Raw genomic sequence first — 14,067 nt, forward strand, 5'->3', positions numbered from 1 at the left:
TCGCCGCCCGGCCACCCGAGGATGCAAGGGGGGGGAATTAAGTCACCCCCCAAAAGACGGCCTAGCCGTTTTTTCGGGGGTCAAAAAAAAAAAAGGCCCGGCCTTATTTTGTGAGAAACACGGTAGCAGAAAGGAGTATCTTGTATTATATTCTATATATAATCCATTTTGGAAGTAATTGACAATCAAATATTAATGCAATCATCTTTTTAAATTGTAGGCATATGTCAAAATCAAGCAATTCTTTGAAGTGCTAAACACAGATTCATTTCCTGGTGATCTTTTAAGTTATGTTCCAGGTACTCTGTCTGGTGTTAAAATAGATCATTGCAAACCAGGGTTTGGAAAAAACACGAGTACTATGAACAACAATACAATATGTCCAGGATGCTGTGGTGAGTTTCCAGTAGAATTATAGAGAGGTATAAAAGAAGGATGGGGAGGACTTCCGGTTTGCAAGGCTTCGGCGGCAGCAGGAATCCGCGATCGTGCACGGTTTCTGCTGCGCTCGCCGCTGGAGTGCCCCCGATCCAGCCGGATTTGGGGGCTAATAGTTACCCTGTAGAGGTAACTGAAGACAGGGAAGATCCGACAGGGGTCCAGGGGAATCGCAACCCCCCTCCTCAGCTGGCTTAACTCCCTTTTCTGAAAGCAGTGGAGCAGCGGTCAGCAATGGCCGCCACAAAGAAGCTTTCATCCGGATAAAGAATGTGCAGGAGGAAGCTGAGAAGTGAAAGTTTTTGGCTGACCGGGATAATAACATTTAAATACCCTGGAATTTAAACTTCATTAAAGATACATCGTTTCCAAAGAAGATCGGAAAAAGCGGCGAATGAAAGTAGAAAGGGAAAGTTTGTTTTTTCTCACTCTCCTTCCTTATGGTGACAGCAGATGGAAATCAGAAAAACCCGTTTTGGCATCAGCGGGTAATTAAATTTGAAAATTAAAGCCAAGGGGACATTAAAGATTTCTGAACATTGGGGAAAAAAAATTTTTTTTTGCTATAAGTGGGAAGGGAGAGGAAAAGAATTAATATTAAGATTTTGCTGGAGGAGGCTGCTTGGAACTTATAAGACTAGAGTTAAATTGTAACAAGACTTCTAAAAGATATATTTTGGAACTTTGCAACTGAACTGTAACCCCAGGAAGAGAAAGTATAAAAAGAAGAAAGTGCTAAATGAAACAGACTGTGTGTATTTGGATTGCTTTGGGACCTTTGGAAATTATTATTTGAAAGACTAAAAACATCTGGGTTGTTTAAAATTTTTTTTCACAATGGCATTATTTGTTGATGAACTGAAAATGGAATTTAAAAAGCTAAAAGAAGAGGAACAAGAAGGGAAGGGCTCTTCTGGATCTGTTTTTCATTTCTTGGAAATGGCGATTTTTACCTATCAGAAACTACAAGAACAAGAGGATTGGGATGAAGAAGAAGCCACCTTTAATGAACAAGCAACTCTAGCTGGGGAAGAAAAGGGAAAGAGAGGAAAGAGAATGGAGAATTTAAGACTTAAAAAAACAACCAAAAAAGGGAAAAATAAGGTGAAAAATCGATACAATGTCAGAAAGCAACAGAAAAGAGGAATACAGAAGAGGGTGGAGATTAAGAGGGTGGAGATCAAGAGACAAGGGGGTAAAAGGGCTAGATTGGAGAAGAAAGGAAGGGAAAAAGGGAAGATAAGTTACAAAGGTTTGAAACAAGATGTAAAGAAACAGGATTTATTCAGAGATAATGGGTAAAAATATAATTAAAAAAGAGATTCTGCAAAAGTATATAAGACTGTATTGTTGTATTTGTATTTGAAATAATGTTAGAAAACTGGAACATTATATGATTATAAAATGGGATAAAATATTAAAAGGAATGTGTAAAATGCTTAAGATTTAACGATAGAGTTTAATTTGTTATGGATTATTGTTTTAATTATATTATAAACTTATTATCTTCCTATTTTAAAATATAGTACATAGCTTTAGAATGTACTAAGCAGAATCAGAATGAAAATTATATATTATTTTAAGTGTTAAATTTAGGGGAAAGATATAAAGGCATCATACTTCAATCAGTGATTACAGGAGAAATTTTGTGTTAATGAGAAAAGATAATAGATAATTGAAATAGAACAGACAAAAGATACAAGCATAATGATTTAAATTGAGATGAAATAAATAAAATAGAATTAAGAGAGTGAAAAGAGGGGAGAAGCTATATAGAAAATGTAGAATGGTAAATAAGATATGAAATGGTATATAAAGTGAGCATGAATTTGATTTATGTCTGTACAAAAAGATGTAATCTGGGACTAAGCCGCTTTCCAAAAAGAAGTTTTATGTTTTTATGTTTTTATGTTTTGTGTTTTGTTTGTGTATGTTTGTTTATTGAAAATTAATAAAAAAAATTATTAAAAAAAAAGAAGGATGGAGAGGAGAAAAGATAACTTGTTAATGGGAAATTAACAACTAGCCACCCATCTGGAGTTAATGTCTGATAGTTGTATTTTGCATCTGGAACTTCAAGTATACTATTCCTTTGAACAAAGGCTAGGAAGAAAGCAAAAGGTTTGGCAAGAAAATCTAGCCGCAATAGTGCTGATATAAATTATAAGAAGTGGCAAGATGTGTTACAGCATCTCAGTGTAATCTTTAGCCTTTGAGATTGCACTCCAATGCACTTCCAATGCACTCCCTTATGTCCCCTCTCACATTTCATCATTTGCCTGTTTGTTTTTTTGCAGATCCCTATGCTTGATATTTTTAAAAAATATTTCTTTAATATATAAAAAAGCAACAAAAATAAAAAAACATATTGACAATAAATTAATGATGTGTTTACAAACTAATAGTTTTTTATTAATCCTTTCATTAAGAATAGTTCATGAGCAGAAAGTAAGCATATTTTGGTATATAATTCAAAATACATTGACATCTTTGATTAATGTGCTATATTATGAATATAAAACCAATATTATGGCAATATTGAGGCAAACCCATATCATATGATTATATATCCCCTTACCTATTTTACACTTCCAATATAATGAGATTGATACAAGTAGTCGTTGAAATCTTGGCTAATGTTCAGTTACAACTGACCCCCCAAAGCTATTGACAATCTGGTTTCAATATTTTGACGTCACCTCTCACCCCAGTTTTATGATCAGATTTTGGATGCTCAACAGTCAGTCCACACTTATGGCCATATGCTGGAATGGAATGGAATGAGATGGGATGGGATTAATAGAACAGAACAGAAAAGAACAATAGAATTATTTATTGGCCAAGTGTGATTAGACACACAAGGAATTAGTCTCTGGTGCATAAACTCTCAGTATACATGCAAGCAACATGATAAATCATGGTTATAATTATAAGACCATCATAAATCATAAGATACAAAACTCAGTGATAGTCATAAGATACAAAATAAAAACAAGCAATATAATCATAAGATATAAGCAACAAAGTGATAGTCATAAGATGCTAAAGGAATATAATAGGTAATTGGAAAGATGATAATAGTAATACAGCCCTGCTACATAGTTTGATATCCTAGGGCATAAGACAGTGTTTTGGAATTAGTTGTTTAGCAGAGTGATGACATGATGGGAAAACTGTCTTTGTGTCTAGTTGTTTTGGTGTGCAATGCCCTATAGTGTCGCCTTGAGGGAAGAAGTTGAAACAGTTTATATCCAGGATGTGAGGAATCTGTATTTTCACAGCCCCGTTTCTGGCTCATGCAGTATATATGCAGGGGTGGGTTTCTACCGGTTCTGTCCACTTCTGTAGAACTGGTAGCTCTGAAGAGCAGCAGACATAGAACCGGTTCTATGTCTGCTGATGTTTTTGCCCACCTGCCCACTCTTACCTGATCTTTATTTCCTGATTCTTCAACTTCAGCTGCCGAACAAGGCACAGCTGCAGTTAAAAAAGCCAGGAAAGAGGGCTGTTTCAAAGGCTGCTTCTCTGCACGCAGCGTGCTGATGACGATTTACAGGCGCCTGCAGGGAAGCACATCATAAATCACCGAACCTTGTAAATCCCGAACCGGTAGTTAACCCTGTTGTATTCCACCCCTGTATATATGTCCTCAATGGAAGGCAGGTATATAAATTGTTATATTGTATATAATTTGTTATATGATACATAATTTTGTTTCTTTTCTAATGGAATAGTGACATGTCCACCAGGTAGATTCAGTGCAAAATATGGAACAAACTGTATTTTATGTCCTGCTGGGTCCTATAATGGAAAATATGGTCAGGTGGCTTGTGAAAATTGCCCAAAACACCAAAGCAGCGATGGAAAAGGTGCAGTCACAGGAAAAAAATGCCATAGTAAGTTACAAAATACAATGTGTATAGATTCAATTTACTTTTTGATGGTGAATTATATTCACAAATACACCAAACAAGTTAACTGGAGGTGTTCAAGCAATTGTGCAGTGTATTGGAACTCGTAACAGATTTTTTAACCAAATACTTAATTCAGCTTTGATTTTCATATAAGCTGTTTTTCTTATACTTTATGTATCATCATTAGCAAAATATCAAATCTTTTCAGGCATTTGCCATATATTCCTTGAGGGAGATAAGCAGTCTAGAAACATAAAATATATATGAATATAAATAGTGGAAAATATGTGTATCTTGGGTGGTAGATGATGGTGGTGGTTTGTTTTCTGAATGTTTAGTTTCTGAATGTTTCACTACCAGACTAGGTGGAACTTTGTTCAGTGGAACTTTGAAGAGTCTTGCTTCAGTTCTCTTCTGCTTTTAAAGTTCTTATGCAATCAGTTGGTCAAGTGACTGATTGGTCACGATATGTGAAAATCATCTAGTAGTAATGTCACCCTGGCTGGTCACATGACCAACTGGTTATGCCGTGTGAGGGTCATCTCACAAGCATCAGGAATATGTGGTTATGTCACAAGCATAATTTACAGTCCTAGGATCTCCTCGTATCTCCCATTTAAGTACTGACCAAGTCAAAGTGCTTCATTATTCCAAGCTTAGATTGAAAGTGTTATACAGATTAGAAAAGTTCCATGTTTTAAACACTGTAGCTTTCTACTAACAGATTCTGTATAAAATGTAGTGATATCCTGAGTTTCTTGCTGTATATGAATAAAATTGGTGAAATTCATTATATATAAATGTATATACATGTTCCAACAGCTTGACAAAATATTAGAAATCTAGGGCCTGATCAGGGCACTGCAGCCTAAAAAGACAAAAGTGTACTGACTTATAGTTTCCAGGGTAGTATGGTAAGCTGAGCATAGTTCTGCTTTTTGCAGACTGAACGAACATGGCTAAAATAGAAGTCAGTGAAAGAATTGACTCCTCAGAACTCCTCTCTGGATAATAATTGCCAGGTTTGGCTCCATACAGATTTTCCTTGTGAAGAAATTGCAAAATGGCATTCCCCAGTAGATTTGGAAGACCTGGGGGCCTTAGGAATATCCATCTTGCCTAACTCATGCTTGGCACGTTACAAAGAGACACTGAATTCACCTATTTCATCTCTTAATTACTTTAGAAAGTTGTTTTCTTTCTACCATAGATGAAAGAAACTCTGAATAAATGTAAAGATTAACAAAAGACGCTTTAATTTTTAGAATACAACAAAAGGGGACAAAATTTTGGACTGTTAAGGGTTAGATGGACTTGAAAGAATATTTCCTTTGTGGTGTTTAAAAATTTATAAAACACTAGATAAAATCTTTGAAACTAATTGTTAGAAAACCTCCTATGGGAAATTTTGTTGATTGGAAAATAAACAGATGATAAGAGGAGACTTGGAAGAGAGAAAAATAAATATAATGAAGAAACACTGTAGAACAAATATACTTTGGGAAAACAATTTACTCAAAAATTACAAAATTGGGTAATGCTGTAGCAAAAGATATAGAGTAACAATGTCAGGGTTCCAAGTAATAACCTCTAAGAAAGACGACTCTGAGGCTAGCATTTCCTCAAAGTTCCATTTTATTAAAGTTGTCATATTGGCATCTGGGAAAACCCGAATCTGAGAGTTCCGGGTTTTCCCCCACCCAAAAGAAAGTCGAGAATCTGTCCCCTGCACCCACAAGTCCATCACATGATCCAATCATATCTTCATCCCAACTGAAGACAACCCCCAGTCACTCCCCTGCAGGTGCAGGGCAATTGTCATTGACTCCCAGAGAAAGGAATGTAGTTGTGGCTAATCTTCCATCGCTCCTTGCAATCCCCCCTCCCACTAAATGTGGCATCCTCGAAGCTCCAAAGGGAAAAAATGGCTTCCAAGGCTGACAAAGAGTTTGTTGGATAAAGCAGAGACTGAGTCTGATTTGAATATGGATTTAGAGTGTAAAATATGTTGGATTATAAACATATGGGGAAAACTTAGATCAGAAAATGGATTTTAAAATACCAGAGCATAAGAGTGATATGTAAGTCAGAAAGCAGCTCATTTTTGTTGACTATTTAAAGAAGAGAGATTCAGCTGATTTGTAGCAAATCCTCAAGTTTTTAAAGTTTTGAATATTTTTTAATTTGAATGCATATATTTAACCATTATTTATGTATTATAATCATCCCAATTACAATATTTGGAAACTTGTTGCTATTTTAATCTTGTGCCAGTTTTGTATCTAGCATTCTTTCAGTTCTCCAAATCTCTGCCATAAGCATAAACCTGCTTTAGGTGAAAGCTTTCTTCTTTGCTGCAATTTGCAATTTGTTATAAATTTGTTTTAACCTTAAAGAAAGGAACTGAGGGTGTGGGATTGATGTACTGTGTATTTGTTAAAACTTTTAACTGTTGGTCTCTTCTCTTAATTTCTGAATTTCTTACAGTAAACACTAGCTCCTCTTTCCATTTTCTATTTCTTTACAATTATTTTGACTTTTTTAAAAAATAATCCCTTGTAATATGTGATTTATATTTCATAGATATTTATAGTATTAATTGATATTGTAAAGTATTAGTCATTGACAATATGCAATCCAGTATGTTTAGACAAAAACACAGTATGTATAATTTTAATTATTTTTAAAGATCCATTGGACATGTTGATATCTCAATCAAGATATCTAAAGATGTATAAACATTGTTAAGATGGCATAAGCAGCTATCTTACACCTGGTACAGAAGTACAATATTTTAAAGATAATTAAAACATAGACGCAGAAACTTCTTCCATGAACTGGAATTTCTGTACATCTACTTTTTTTGTGCTATCTTCCAAATTATGGTGACAAGTTTTTGCTTTGTTTCATTTTACTGTCCATATCAGTTGCAGAGCACTCTAGAAGTGCTGATGACTTAATAATTTATTTGTATCCTACCTTTATTATTTTTATAAAAAATTCAAGGCAGCAAACATATCCACCTCCTGTTTTCCCCTTATCAACAACCCTGTGAGGTGGCTTCGGCTGAGAAAGTGTGACTAGCCCAAAGTTATCCAGCTAGTTTTTATGGCCAAGGTGGACTTAAATTTATTGTTTCCTGCTTCCTAGCCTGGTGTCTTAATCATTAGATCTAATTAGCTCTACAGTTCATTATCTAAAATTATTATTTAAGATCAACACCTTCCTATTTTAATTACTGCTTCAGAGAATTCTGCAAAATTTAGCTGAGTAGCATTCCTGTTGGTGATCCCTGATTGTTTTTACTTAATCTAAGTCATGTCTGGGATTCCTTTGGCAAACTTGAATTTGTGTTAGATAAAATAGGACTTCTAAATTAATGTTTTTTGTTTCTGTTTTTCAGAAATTCTACCAATGTGGATGGCCTTTTTAATATCTTCCACAGCAACTAGTATTTTTCTTGGGACAACGTGGATGTAAGAAACTTATTCTATTTTGAATGTTGATAAACATCTTAAATATTATTTATCAATATAACTTTTGCATCCCCTCATTTCAGCAGCTGAAGAAAGCCATTTTGTTGAATTGAATTGAGTATATTGAATTCAGTAAATGCAACCCATGAAAGTATGTCAAAAGAGATAGTAATTTTCTATTTAATTCCCACGTTTAGAATTTTATACCATTTAATCATCCACAATTTTAGAATATTTACATAGCAAGCTGAATGATACAAAGTTTGCTATTACAGGTAGTCCTTACCTTACGACCAAAGTTTCTGCTCTTAAGCAACACATCTGTTAAGTGAATTTTGCCTCTCTTTACAGCGTTTCTTACAACAGTTATTAAATAACTCATTCTAGTTGCTCAATTAGTAACATGGTTGTTAAGTGAATCTGGCTTGCTTGTCAGAAGTTGCAAAATGAGATCCCATGATCCAGGGACAATTGCAACTATCATAAATATGAGTCAGTTGCCAAGTATCTGAATTTTGATTATGTGACCATGTGGATGTTACAACGATAGCTAGTGTGAAAAATTGCTTTAAGTCACTTTTTTCAGTGCCATTGTAATTTCAAGTGGTCATTAAACAAACTGCTGTAAGTCAAACCTATGTGTATGAAATTTTGAACAAACAACACTTTTGAACAGAAAAGTATCCATCTCCTGGAGTGGCTGCACTGCTTTTTGGGTGGAATTGAGAGGATTAGTTGAGGTAGGTAGTGTCATCTCTGTGGTGCCAATTGCCTACTTAATGTACTCCTGACACCTCATAGATTCCATCAAATTTTATCAAGCCCAGGGTATCAGTATGAGTAACATATACAGTATACCTGCTCTATATTCTGGACGGATTATGGGATGCAAATGTGATACATAATAATAATTCTAATTCCTCTTCATATAAGGAGTACAAATGAAAGCTTGTAATCATCCTGATGAATCTGATAATTAAAAAAATAGGTATCCAGCTTGATACTGATCATTACCTCTATGACTGTATGTCCATATTTTACCCATGAGTTTTGCTATGCTTTATGAACACAAATGGTAAAAATAAAAACAGAAAAGCCCAGATAACCCAAGTAAAGTAATCCTGTGCAAATGCAAAAGCCCTTCTTTGACTGAACGGTTTGGTTGTTGCTTAGAAGCCTTCTCTTTGGATATCTTGACTAAACTTAATTAAAGTAAAATAATCCACTGAATCTCTGTGCAATTGCAATCAATACCTTTATTCATAAATTGGCTGTACAGCAATATATACACCAAAGATTTAAGGTATAGTTGATTTCATCATTCAATCCAATTTTCTTAGTTGACAATTTTCTATAACACATTAAAGTAAAACGTGGCTGGCTGGTTTGTGGTTCAGTTTGAAGAGAACCGTATAGATGGTTTATCTATTTTCTGTATTTATTTTGGCTTATTCCATCCTGTACATACATTCATTACACATACATATAAAAATATATAGAGAAAATACTATTAAAGATAAAACAGAACATTGAATAGTATCAAGGTATGCAGCAAGTAGGTTTCTTCAGTGAAAATAACTGGAGGTTTTCAAAAATAGACTGGACAATGATTTGACATGTACGGCATAAAACACCTGCCTTGAGCCAGGGTTGGACTAGAAGTGTCTTCCAGTCCTATGATTGTAATTAAACTGAGATATAACTATGGGACAGCTTATATCAGCTCATGCCTCATTTTCACTACCATTGCAAAGTATTTTGCTATTGCTTTGTAGAAAGTTTGAGTTTGAAAAAAATAAAACGATATAACAAGTTTTTCTTCTTCCAAGTTACTAGTGAAGCAGAAGAAATGCTAGGGATGTGTTGATATACCATCTTATTCAGAATTAAGTGTAAAATTTAAAATCACCATTATATCTGGTATTCCTGATCTTTATTTCTCATCTGAAACAATAGCTAGAATGATTATGGGGGATAAGTCCATACAAAGGACAGACATCTTTTTTTTATTACTGCAGACTTTATCAAATCTTCCTTAACAATAGGATGTAACCTCTTTATCCAACCTAGAAATAAGGATAAATTTCCTGACAGTTAGAACAATAAATCAGTGGAATGGCTTGCCTTTCAGAAGTTGTAAGCGCTCCATCACAGGAGGTTTTTAAGAAGAGTTTAGACTGAAATGGTATAGGGTCTCTTGCTTAAGCTGGGGGTTAAACTAAAAGATCTTCAAGGTCCCTTCCATTTATGGTATTCTGTATTCTGGCCCCTGACCTTTTAAAAATTAAATATTTAAAGTGAAAAACATTGAAAGTGAATATATCAACAAACAAGAAACCAAAAAAAAAAAAAAAGAGAGAGAGAGAAAAAAGAACAACATATAAAGAAATAAGCAAGCATTTTAACAAATCTCTTTAAGTTTTCCAATGTATCATTAATTTATTATAAATAACTGAATATATGATTTCAAATGTTTAAAAATCACTGTTAAACTCTAAACAAAGCAACACTCAAGAAAGAGAAAAATAAGATGCAAAATCAACACAATGTTACTAAGCAAAAGAAAAAAGGAATACAACAGAGAGGGGAAGCTAAAAAGGCGGAGGTTATTAGAGGAGGTAAAAGGCCAGGTGGGATAAGAAAGGAAGGGAAAAGGGGGGAAAGCCACAAAGGTATAAAACAAGATGGGAAAAAAGGAATTTTTTTCAGGGATAAAGGGTGATGTATAATTTCTTTAAAAAGAAGATTCTGCAAGGTACATAAGATGGTATTGTAGTATTTGTATTAGAAATAGAAAATTAGAATGTTATAAGAATTAATAAAAGATTAAAATATTGAAATGTTTAGTAATGATAGACTTTAAAATTTAACAAAATATTAAAAGGAATGTTTAAAATATTAAGTTTAATTAAAGAGTTTAATTGACTATTGTGTTGATTTTGCTATAAACTTATTATTCTAGCATTTGTTTTTTGAAATAGATAATTGGAATGTTATAAGATTTTATTTATTATCTAATTATATTAATTATTTTGGACTTATTATTTTTTTCTTTTTAAAAGTTAGCAGGTAGAATGTACTAAGCAGAATCAGATTGGGTACTAGGCGTTATTTTAAATATTAATTTAGGGGAGGATAGAAAGGCATCATACTCTGATCAGTGATTTCAGGAGAAATCCTTTTTTTTTTTTATTATAGGGAATGAGATAAATGGATAATTTGGAAAGAATGGACAAAAAATACAAATACAATGATTTAAATTAAAATGAATTAAATAAAATAGAATTAAGAAGAATGAAAAGCGGGGAGAAGTTATATAGAAGATATAGAATGGTAAATAAGATAGGTAATGGTATATAAGATGAGCATGAATTTAATTGAGTCCATACAAAGAGGGGTAATCTGGGGCCAAACTACTTTCTTAAAAGAAGTTTTATATTTTTGTGTTTTGTGTGTTCATGTTTGTTTGAGAATTAATAAAACCTCGGAGGAATGTTCGATGAGAATAATGGTAATCAAGTCAGAGAGAAATGTAGATGATGATTATAAATTGGATAAATATAGAAAATAACAATAATAATAATGAAATTGAATACGAAAAGAGAAATAATGAGAAATTTGCTAAGAGATATTTATATGTCCATATGGAAATGGTGTAAAACAGAATTATGTTGTATAAAATAATATTTTACTTGACTTGTAAAATTAATAATGGAAAGAGGTTTTATGTATTCAATGGTTAATGATGGTTTGTTTGTCTTTAAAATTAATAAAATTTGTTCCAAAAAAAAATAGTAGTAACTATGATTAAAACAATATAAATCACTAAATGTATGTACTACAATAATGCTGCCCATATTACTTAGTCTATTTAGATTTGAAAATCCTACAAATTGAAATATAGCCAACATTTTGGATGTGATACAGGTCCCTGTGTTAAACTTTCCAGATTAAATTAAATCCTGTATCAGATTTACTTATAAAATGCAAATTTATTCTAAGTATTGAAACATACTCTCACAACTTGGTTAGCTGTTCTTCCAGTGTAGGAAAAATGCCAATGCTTGTCTAGTAAAAAAAAAAGATATAATATTCCTGAAACAGTTACTACTCACAAAACTAATTTTTGTGAGGGAATATATGGTTTCAAATCCAACCCACAATTTGTTTCATGCTGTAATGAATCATTATCCAGAACAGTTGAACTTTACAATACTACCGCCAATATGAATGATCTGACCTGCTCATTACACTTCTAGTTTTTAGAAAATGTATTGCCTATTTTATCATTAGGAGCAGAGTAATGTAATAATAAAACATATTTTTGTCATTGAAATCATTGCTGTATATCTAAATCATTGCTGGATATCTACTGTATCTAAATTCTGCATTCATTTCATTTTTTTTAAATTTTGGGATTTCTAAATCATACTTCATCAATAGAAGTTGTCATATGAGATTTAAATTTAATCAAGTCTCTCCTTGATTCTACAATTCTTTTAATAGTATGCTATTTACTTGAAAATGATGAAATCAGTCAACTGAATTAGACATTTAAGTAAGAATTGCAAGAAGTTTTTTTTCTTTTGTCTTATCTATAATAAGTTCTGATATCTTGTTAATTAATTCTCTTCTCAGCAAATTTGTGTTTTCCTCCTTATAAAAGTGAATAAAATGTATAAACATTACATCGCCAACACCCCAGAAGATAGGCTCAAAATCCAGATGGATCTTGACAGATTTGAACACTGGGCCCAAAATAAAATTCAATGTAGAGAAAGGTTTGACACTTAGGCAAGAAAACCAAATATTCAAGTATAGACTAAGTAAAACCTGGCTCAATAGCAGTAACTGTGAGAAGGATCTTGGAGTCCTAATGGAAGTTAAATATGAGCCAGTAGTATGTGGTAACATCTACATGGTAACAGCCCCCCCCCCAAAAAAAAGGACAATGAAATCTTAGACTGCATTAATAGAGGGACAGAATCAAGATCAGGTGAACTTAATATCACTTTATAATGCCTTGGTAAGACCACACTTGGAATACTGCATCCAGTTTTGGTCATCATATTATAAAAACATGCTGAGTCTCTGGAAAGAGTGCAGAAAAGGGCAACAAAGATGATTAGAGGGCTGGAGGCTAAAACATATGAAGAATGGTTGTAGGAATTGGATATATCTGGTTTAGTGTAAAGAAGGACTGGGGCAATATGAGAGTGATAGTCCAATGTTTGAGGGGCTGCCACAAAGGGGGGAACCTATTTTCCAAAACACCAGAAGGCAAGACCCCCCCAAAAAAAGGATGGAAACTAATCAAGGACAGAAGCAGCCTAGAACTAAGGAGAAATTTCCTGACAATGAGAACAATCAACCAGTGAAATGACTTTCCTTCAGAAGTTATGGGTGCTCCATCACTGGAAGCTTTTAAAAGGAGACTGGACAGCCACCTGTCTGAAATGGTAATAAAAAATTGGAATAAAGCCATAGGGAAAAAATTATGCAATTGACACTTTAAGCATATGATTATTGTTATTTCCATTTTATCTTTTCAATTCTTCTGGTCTTAATGTTTTTAGGCTGTCCAAAGTTGCCTCCAGACAAGATGGTTGGCACATTAATCAAATAATCAATCCATCCATCCAATAAATAAATAGAACAGGGTTCACACAGTCAATGCCAAACTACAATTCTACAAATATTAAGTGATATCAGGTTCCATTCTATATTTCAATACATTGTTTTTATTTTTCTGTCTTCCCAAATCAAATTATATGGTCTGGCTTTATATGAATAGTTCATCAATTTTCACTCATAATTCCAACTGTTTTCTATATAATTCTTACAGGATCATAATCAATTGCTGCAAAAAAACAATAGCAACTCAATACATAAAAGAAGCAGAATCTCAAGTTAAGAAGAGATTGCAAGCATTTGCAAACATTGCAAGTGATACAGAAATTCAAGAACAAAGAAATAAATTAAATCCAATCAAACAACAAAGAAATAAGATTAGCTTTTTAGAAGAAGAATCTATAGGGTTACTAAGCAGTGATGAAATAACAGAAGCATCCACAGATGGTACAAATCTATCTCCTAATCAAATGGCACCAGGGAAATTTGAAATTAATTTTGGAGAGAAGTCATCAATCACTTTGGAAAACAACAGCAATTTCTTTACAAATGCTCCGGAACATACTCAGCAGTGCTTAATTGATATAATGAAGCATAAGCAATCCTAG

The 14,067-nt window shown here is 33.3% G+C and overlaps 1 protein-coding gene across 1 annotated transcript in view; it reads left to right on the forward strand.

Moving 5' to 3' along the window:
• Positions 1-14,067, forward strand: part of LOC113419115 (zona pellucida-binding protein 1-like) — a 38,570-nt gene extending 24,503 nt beyond the window's left edge. Inside the window, exons 5-8 of the mRNA XM_087947328.1 lie at positions 221-395; positions 4,173-4,334; positions 7,756-7,828; positions 13,674-14,067. Coding sequence (XP_087803454.1) covers positions 221-395; positions 4,173-4,334; positions 7,756-7,828; positions 13,674-14,067 — 804 coding nt within the window. The remainder of the gene's footprint in view (positions 1-220; positions 396-4,172; positions 4,335-7,755; positions 7,829-13,673) is intronic.

Source organism: Notechis scutatus, chromosome Z, assembly GCF_049901735.1.
Source record: "Notechis scutatus isolate UNSWTSFEM ecotype Mainland chromosome Z, rNotScu1.2, whole genome shotgun sequence".
Lineage (NCBI taxonomy): Eukaryota > Metazoa > Chordata > Lepidosauria > Squamata > Elapidae > Notechis > Notechis scutatus.